This window comes from Condylostylus longicornis, unplaced genomic scaffold, assembly GCF_029603195.1.
Source record: "Condylostylus longicornis isolate FDR11 unplaced genomic scaffold, ASM2960319v2 ptg000074l, whole genome shotgun sequence".
NCBI lineage: Eukaryota > Metazoa > Arthropoda > Insecta > Diptera > Dolichopodidae > Condylostylus > Condylostylus longicornis.
Window position 1 is genome coordinate 934,240 of NW_026578042.1, and position 9,176 is coordinate 943,415.

The 9,176-nt window shown below is 23.7% G+C and overlaps 2 protein-coding genes across 2 annotated transcripts; both read left to right on the plus strand.

Moving 5' to 3' along the window:
- The first annotated feature begins 1,339 nt into the window (after window positions 1–1,339).
- LOC129612539 (uncharacterized) lies at window positions 1,340–2,944 on the plus strand. Its single transcript, XM_055526190.1, has 7 exons — window positions 1,340–1,469; window positions 1,537–1,650; window positions 1,749–1,805; window positions 1,890–1,941; window positions 2,018–2,180; window positions 2,240–2,589; window positions 2,657–2,944. Exons 2-7 carry the CDS (start codon window positions 1,554–1,556, stop codon window positions 2,829–2,831), a joined length of 894 nt encoding a protein of 297 aa, XP_055382165.1. The 5' UTR covers window positions 1,340–1,469; window positions 1,537–1,553; the 3' UTR covers window positions 2,832–2,944.
- Window positions 2,945–3,390: 446 nt separating this feature from the next.
- LOC129612526 (uncharacterized) lies at window positions 3,391–5,304 on the plus strand. The gene is made up of 7 exons (XM_055526180.1): window positions 3,391–3,399; window positions 4,248–4,362; window positions 4,429–4,485; window positions 4,551–4,602; window positions 4,668–4,827; window positions 4,913–5,049; window positions 5,114–5,304. Exons 1-7 carry the CDS (start codon window positions 3,391–3,393, stop codon window positions 5,283–5,285), a joined length of 702 nt encoding a protein of 233 aa, XP_055382155.1. The 3' UTR covers window positions 5,286–5,304.
- Window positions 5,305–9,176: the final 3,872 nt, after the last annotated feature.

Sequence of the window (9,176 nt, forward strand, 5' to 3'; positions counted from 1 at the left end):
GACACCCTATATTTAATTAACAATTTATTGTTATACCTAATTTGATGTAAAATAAAAATATTTTAATTTTATTAAAAAATTTAAAAAAATACTTTATTTTAAAATTTCCAATAAAATTTTAAAAATTTTTGTAATTTGCTATATCCTTGCTAATATACTCAACGAACATTTTATATACATATATTAAATGTGTAAAAGGTAAAAATAAACATTAATAAAATTTTAAATTATTTCATATTTCATAGAATTCATAATTATTATTGAAAATACTTATTTATACAAAAAAAAAAAATTGTATGGTCAAAAAAAAAATTACATTAATAACAATCTAATAAAAAACATCGTAATTTAGAAAGAATTTTGTGACAAAAAAAGAAAAAAAATAAAAAAAAAATTATTTCTAAAAATATTTTTAGATGTAAAATATCTTAAGAATATTAAGGATATAGATACAACTATGTCGTTTTTACAATTAAATTGTATAAAATACAAATAAAAAAAGGAATGAAAAAAAAAACCTTAAAAAAATAACGAAATTTTTAACAAATAAAATCAGAGAGAAAAAAAAATAATTACTATAAATCATATTTGTTTTAATCTTTCAAAGATGCATTTAATTTGATGTTATGCGAAAATCTGTTGTAAGTATACTTGATGTGCATTATTTTCAGAAAAGAAAACGGCTCTTGTTGTTTCTGAACTTTCTTTTTCATGTGTAAATTTCCTGACCGCCTCTGCCTAATATTTTTGTTTGCAGCATTTGCTCTCACTGTTTGTGTAATTTTCTTAATTCTCTCCTAAAAATATTAATTTAATTAAATTATGCAGATTAATGAAATAATGGGATTTATAAAATATTATTAAAGTATAATCCATAAAGTAAGTATGTATATTTCATATCAAAATATTTATCAAGTTATTTTAAAAATGAATATCTTTGGGATAATATACAAAATGCAACGTCCCAAGAGACCACTGAAATAAATTTTAAAAAAGGTTTCCAATTATCATCAAAATGTTCAAGATCAAAAGTAATCATTCTATTTTATTGTTTTCAAAACCAGGAAATGTGTTAAATTGTGTTATGAATGACGTAATCAAAATAATTTAGTAAAAGCACCCATTAAGATGCTCTTGTTTAAAAATTAATTAAAATGCAAACTATAAATATATGCATGAATCTACAACTTCAAATCTAATAGAAAAAAATTACAACCCGAATAAGTAAATAAATAAACTACTTGCATTTTATTATAAAATTTTCACTTGAAAAACTAGATATAGATAAGATAAAAAAAAAAATTGTTTTCTTTTTTTTTGCGAATTATTCGAATACTAATGGTATAAATATATGCAACAATATATTTAAAAATGAGAATCGGAAGATTATTTTATTAAAATATTACAGAACATACCGGCAGCTCATTTCAAAAATATTAGTTGAATCAAAAATGTTTTTACATTATTTTGTAAGATAAACTTGTTACATATACAAAATGGCAATAATATTTTATAGTTTTTTTATTTTTTCCATAGATTTTATTATTTGCGGTATGCAAATTAATTCAGTTTTTAGCCTTTGTAACGTGTGCGGACCAGGCACTCAAATTGCTTGTATAAATCAAACAGCCTTTCGCAGATGTTCCGGATGTATGTAAATCTATGTTAACTGTTTGAAAATGAAGTTTCTAAAATTGTTTATTTAAAATTTTAAAATTTTTGTTTTAAATCTTAATTCATTTTTATAGCGGCAATAATTCCTGGCAGTATTGCTGTTTGCCCATCTGGTACATTTTGTAATTCAGGTAAATAAAATTCTGCAATTATTAAAATTAAAATTTAATTAGAAAATTAAATTAAAACTAAATTATTATTTTAAAATAATGAAGATGAACCTATGAGATGTGTTAAAACCGAACCATCATGTGGTGGTCTATGTGGGTAAGTAATATAATTTCATTCTTTAAATTTGTAATGTATAAATTTTATTTTTTTGTTTTTGCTTAATTTTTCATAGAGTTTGTAATTTAAACACTTATGTTGCTTGCTTAAGTAAAACCAAATATGCTTATTGTTTTGGTGAAACAGTTTCTGATCAAACAGGAGAATGTAGTGAAGAGGAATATTGCAATTCTGGATATCCTGGAATATGTATTAATTCAGCTGGTCCAATCGTTGCGGTAAACATTTGCTATTATAATCAAGTTGATAAATTGTTTTAAAATTGTTATATTTAAAGGAACCATCATGTCCAGTAACATCCGTACCGCCGACAACAATTGAACCATCAACATCAACTGAAAGTTCAACAGTTACCGAACCGTCAACTTCAAGTAGCTCTACTTTATCAACTTCGATATCTACTGAACCGTCAACTTCTAGTAGCACTACATCATCAACTTCGATATCTACTGAATCGTCAACTTCTAGTAGCACTACATCAACAACTTCAATATCAACCGAATCATCAACATCAACATCCACTACCACATTAAGGCCACCGTACCCTATTACAGATGCTCAACTGTATTGCATCACAATTGGAAAACCGGGAAAGTTTCCTAAAATAAATGATGTTACCTGCAAAAAGTATAAAAAAATAATATTAAATAATGTGTTGTCAGATCTATTAAGATCTTCTTTAATTTTATTTTAGATATTATTATTGTTACAATTTGGGTTTTAATATTAATGGACAAGAGTATACTTGTGTTGGAGCTTCATATTATAATTGTCAAACTCAAATGTGCAGTTCTACATGTGATACTAGCTGTTCCGTATTACAAATTATCACAAATTATAATCACACTAAAATAAATACAGTTCCTTAAACAACATTTGTAAAACAAATATTAAATATTTTTCTTATCAAAAGCAGCCAGTCTATATTGGTTAAAAATTTATATTATCCACAAAGATTTAAAAAAACATTGTATTGAATAATAAATAAAAATTTTCGAACATTATTAGATCTATGTTAGTTTTATTAGAGCTGAGATTAGAGATCTTTTAACCGACCGACTCTCACTTATCTAGATTTGAAGTATGCAAAATTTAATTTTAGTAATTCTAGCTCAAGTAATTCCACTTGCAGAGAGCTCTTCAATTAAAAAATTAATTAATTCGCGGTCGAAAACTTAACAAAGGCAATTTTATAAATATTTCAAGAGTAAATACAATGCTCTAAAATATTGCGGCCGAGTTAGTTGTTCTAACGTAATAATATGGAGGGCCGGACTTATTTGACACCCTTAGTAATATCCGAAAAGTTCGCTGCCCGTCCCTCCCCCTCTCCTTTCAATCAATGAGCAATATGCAATAAACGTTGCACATAGCGCATGATAACTCATTTTCTTCAAGTTTCTAATGGTGGCCTTTTTTTCCGGGGAAATGGCGCTGGTAATAAACCAAAAAAAACATATGTTCTATTGTTTTAGTATTATGAGAAGAGGATATACTGCTTAAGTGGTTGCATCATATGTCTAATGAATTTTCTTTAAACCATACGAATTCGCCAAGAAATTTGGCGAATGTGGTAGTTTGGTGCTATATACGGCGAATTCACCCGTTTTTTTTTTCTCGAATTCGCAAAGACATCTAGAAATAGTTTACTTTAAAATATCGTTAAGTAATACTACAGAATTTTGCTTTTGGGCAAAAGAAATTTTCGATTAATTCCATTCGACATGTGGGCGAATTCACTATACATATTAAGTCTAAAGGTTTCGCACCTTAATTTTTCAAAGTTCTCGTTCATTATTGGATTTAAGGCTGATAATACAAATATTGTTCAAATCGTATTCGAATTTCTCTCATAACATTGAAGTTTTAGCACTTAATAAGTACAATAACCAAATAAATAACTTTGTATCTTTTTTTTATATTTTCGTATGTTATATAAAAAAAACCTACAAGAAGGTGGCTAATTTATTTACATTATTTAAAATTAGGTTCAATCTGCGAAATCACATAATCTGATTCTGGTTTGTAATCAATTCTAAATAAATAATATCTTTTTATATGGAAAATTGCAATTTAAATATGTGTTTGGTTTACGTAATTAATTTTTAGATAAGATAAAAGAATTGTTTTCTTTATTCTTTTCTAATAAAAAATCTGTATAAAGAATTTTTACTCTTAAGTGATACAATTAGTTCAGCGAAGATGGTGTTAATGATTTTTTTTGTAAGAAAAATTTTTTATTTTCTAATACCTATTGCAATATTCTACGCATCAATTTCTTTTAGGTTCTATTTATAGGATTCATTAGAATTAATCCAATTTCCGGTGCTTGTAATGTTTGTGGGACTACCTCACAAATTGCTTGCTTAAATCAAACTTCATTTCAACGATGCACTGGAAGTGAGTATTTTCAAATTGAACCGAGAAATTTCTCTTTATATGAACTTATATTAACGCATATTTAAGGCACAATTGTTCCGGGAACTACGGTTACTTGTCCCTCTGGAACATATTGTAACTCAGGTAAATTATAAACTAAAAAAAACATTTAAAAATATAAAGATTGTTTTCAAATCAAATATATGCAGATTCACCGATGAGATGTGTATCAACTGATCCATCATGTGGCGGTCTTTGTGGGTAATTTCATTTATAATTCCATTTCTTTATAAACTTTTGGTAAATCCATTTTAAAAACATTTCAGTGTTTGTAATCCAAATACATTTGTTGCTTGTTTATCAAAAACACAATATGCATATTGTTTTGGTTCGACACCATCAAATCAAGTGGGAAATTGTGGAACCGGAGAAATTTGCAATTCTGACAGTCCTGCAATATGTTTTAATCAAAATATTATCGCGGTGGTAATTTAATATTTACATTAGCTTTCTTCGTTCGTAATCATTTCGCGAATTCTAATTATTGAATTCTAATTTCTACTTTATAAAGGAACCAACTTGTCCAGATAATGGAACACCAACAACGACACCAACAACGCAAAGACCTATTGATAGTGCACAAGCATTTTGTTCATCAATTAAAAGAGCTGGAAGATATTCAAAACCAAATGATTTCAATTGCAAAAAGTATAAAAATATTTTTAAGTCAATTTCATTAAAGGAATACAAACAAGTTATTATTTTTTTGCAGCTACTACTACTGTTGGTATGTGGGTAATGTAATTTATGGACAAGAATATCAATGTCTTGGACAAACATTTTTTAATTGTCAAACTTTAACGTGCAATTTCTTTTGTATTAATAATTGTACTGTACCGAGAACAATTGAAAATCAAGCAATAAATGTTACAACTCGTGTATGAAAACATTTTAATTAAAGAATTAAAGAAAACTTACAAAGATTTTTATTAATATGTATTAGTATGTTTATGTAAATTTATTGAATATTGTTGATTTTGTTTTGAAATACTGATCTTAAGCTATTACTTCTAATACCTTCTAATACCTTCTACTTAATTCGCTATACTCATAAATTCACTTGTTAATGAAAATAATCCAGTTCGAAAATTGCACATTGTACGCACTGAAAATATAGATTGTTTCGAAATTACTCTCTGTAATGAAGTGCGTTTCGGAAATTAATTCTGCAAAGAGATGCGAGAGAAAAAGAGTGGATTTTTTTTTTAAATTTAAAAATTTTGATTAATTTTCATAACAATGTCATTTATGTCATTTTCAAATGACTCATTATTTAGAAGTTTGAGAGTTTGTTAACTGCGCAAACATAAAAAACTTGGGTGAAAGGTGAAATTTTTGCATACTGTTTAACGTCGCAGCTTAGAAATTTAAGCTCTAAGATGTAGAATTTTCAGCACAGCTTGCATAAACGACAAGCCTCTAGTTCTAGCTTAGTACTACAAATATTTACGATTTGCTAGCAAAAACAGGTACTGATCAAGTAGCCGAAAGAGTGTTCTTTTTGGTTTCATGTTATTTAAGTTGGAGCTTACTGGTAGAGCAATTCAAACACCAATTGAAATTATAATTTCAACTGTATTTTTGCCGGATATGCTGACAGATAAAAAAAAGGACTACTAATTTAAATAGTTATCAGCTTAAAGAATTTTTGTCCGAATTAGAACTGTGAACTAGGGCCATACTATGTAATTCTATTTTCGTGAAACGATTTTCGTATTCGAAAAATTTGTATGGTACTACCTTTCTTTTTCTTTGCAAATGCGAAAAACCGCAAATTCTTTAACGTCAAAATTTTGTTTTCAGTCTGCAAACTGTCTGACGTATAAAACTTTTACGGACAGAAATGTAGTAAACTTTTTGCCCGTAATTGACTTTGAATTTTAATCATACGTAAACGTCAAAACAAAAAAAAAAATTTTTTTTAGTTTTAAAATAATTTTATACTTACATATTAAAAATTAACAAAAAAAATATTTTTTATATTATTTTTAACGTATTGATAGTCACTCAATACATCAAATTTATTTACTGAATTACTACGTCAGACTGTCTGCATGTAAAAAAAAACAAAATCTACAATTTTGACGCTTAATTGACTTTTTTTAAACGTTTAAGAATTTAAACTTTGACTGAAAGTAAAAACGCAGTAGAGTATTCGTAAACTCAGACAACTAAGATTTTGTAAAATTTGACGTTTAAGAATTTACCAAAACATTTATTGAACAAATTGAATTACATAACTAGGGCCCTGATAATTTAGTTTTGAAATTTGAAAAAATTTTCAATTCAATTATGAATTTAAAATGCAATTTTATGGGGCAATTATATATTACAATTAAATATTAATTACTTACCATATATAACATTTAATTAAAATATATTATTACCTTTAATATTATTGTTTATTTTATTTTAAGTGATGAACATGATTATTAAAATTGAAATTTTCTATAAATGCAATTAAATAAGAATATAAACACAAAAACTCTTTCTTTTAAATTCTAAATTATTTTTATTCTTCATCTATATATATATCATCTATAATCTAAAAAATATTTCCTTTAATAACTTAAATTATATATAATATATAATTAATTTCATTCTACATAATAATAATAATTTGTTGAATTTTGTTTTCTTTTTTTTCTTTATTTAATATATAATTTGTATAATAATAAGTTTATTTACTTTTTTTTTTTATTTTTTTTTTTGTTTTTCAATTTTATAAATATTGATAATCTGTTAATAATATATAATTTGTGTGTGTGTTTTTTGTTGTCTGTTATTTTTTTTTTTTAATTCTGGGCTTTAATAATTAATCAAATACTTTAAACTTATAAATTACTTTTTTAAAAATTACTTAATATTTTTTTTGTATTTTAAATTTTTATATATATTTATATATGTATATTATTTGTATATATATATTTATTTATATTTACTTTCAAATTTCAATAATTTAACTATACACAGATTGATTATTTTTAAATTAATAATACAAACAGAAATATTTTGAATTTTTTTTTTTAAATTCTTAAATTAAACTTTTTTTTTAAGTTTATAATTTTTTTTTCATTTATTATCTTAATTTATTTATTAATTAATTTATATAATCTTAATTAAAGTTACATACTTAAAATATAGCATTTAAAAAAAACTGATAAGAGGACAAATTTAAAAGTTAAAAATTAAATTTTTTATTGTTTAAAATTTTTTATATTTTGAGATTTTTTTGTTTTCTTTTTTTTTAATTTTATTTTATTATAATTTTTTTTTTGTATGATGAATTTATAATTGCTTTGTAAAAGCTTGAAAAATTTTTTAACAAAATAATAATTGAAAAAGTTTTTTTGGAATAAGTTAAAGTTCGATACTGAGGACACAAAACAGAATGCAAACATTCTAAAATTAGTGGAGTAAGAATTAAAATTAAATTTTAAAAGACAAATATTTTTAAGTATGTGCTTAAATATGAACAATTTCAACAATTGAAGTACTATTGAAACGAAAAATTTTAATCCGCAAATAAAATATTTAGAAATATTCAAGTTCATAAGTTTCGGGTTTGTAATTAAAAATCAATTCAATAAAAGCGTAATTTTATTATAAATTATTGGAATTCCTTTATAACTATTGTTTAAATCGAATATTGTAAAATAATAATAAATAAAATAATATGGCATAATGATGTTAATTGATTTTCAAATTTTGCAAGGATTAATTAGTATTAAAAATGTTAAAAAAATTTGATGTCGTGAAAACTGGAACGAATTATTATTTATTAAATATTAAATGTATAGAAAATTTATTAATTGTTAGTAGTAAGGCACTTATACCGACCGATACTAAAAATTTGACAATGTTGCTTTTACTTACATTTCACCAAAACAAGAACAAGAAAAAAAAAATTGTTTTCAAAATTCAATTAAATAAGATTTTGGCTACTTATTATTACAATTAATTTTATTTATTTTTAATTAAAATATTTCATTTAATTTAATATTCTGTTTCATACAATTAATTTGAATATATTTATGTATTTGTATAAGATATTTTTGAAAATGATTTTGAAGTTAATATGACTATAAAGTAGTTCATACGAATTTTACATAAAGAATTTATTACAAATTTTCGAGTAATTTAATTAAAAAAACATTTGTAGGAATAAGCTTTAATTTGTTTTTCACAATTTGGAATAAATTTAAACATTCAATAAACAAATCGACATCAATATTTGCAACTTTCTTATACTAATTTACCAGAATTTACACAGAATTTTTGGTATTCACGAATGTAACATTTTATTTTTAATAAATTATATCATTAATATCTAAATCAAATACATTTGAAATTTATAATATTAAATGTATAATTAATTATGTACATTATTTAAAATAAAAATTTTAAAATATTTGCAATCAGGAATTTTTAAATGAAAAAACATAATTTCAATTGTAACTTTAAACGCTTTCACAATATTTTAAGAGAAATTCGCAATATTTAGCAAATCTAAAAAAAAAAATACTAAAGGCTATACATAAAATACAAAATATTTAGAACCCATTCCGGCTCGAAATTATTTATTTTGATATTTACTTCTAAGTAAGAAAATTTCTAATTTTACAAATCAATATAAATTCACCAAATTTTTTTTTTTTTTAATTTGAAATTCTTCACTATATTTTTGATTTAATAATTAAAATAAAAATTAAAATAAAAAATCATTGTTTTTCCCTATTTTTAATAGCTACATATAATATATTTAAATTTTTTTT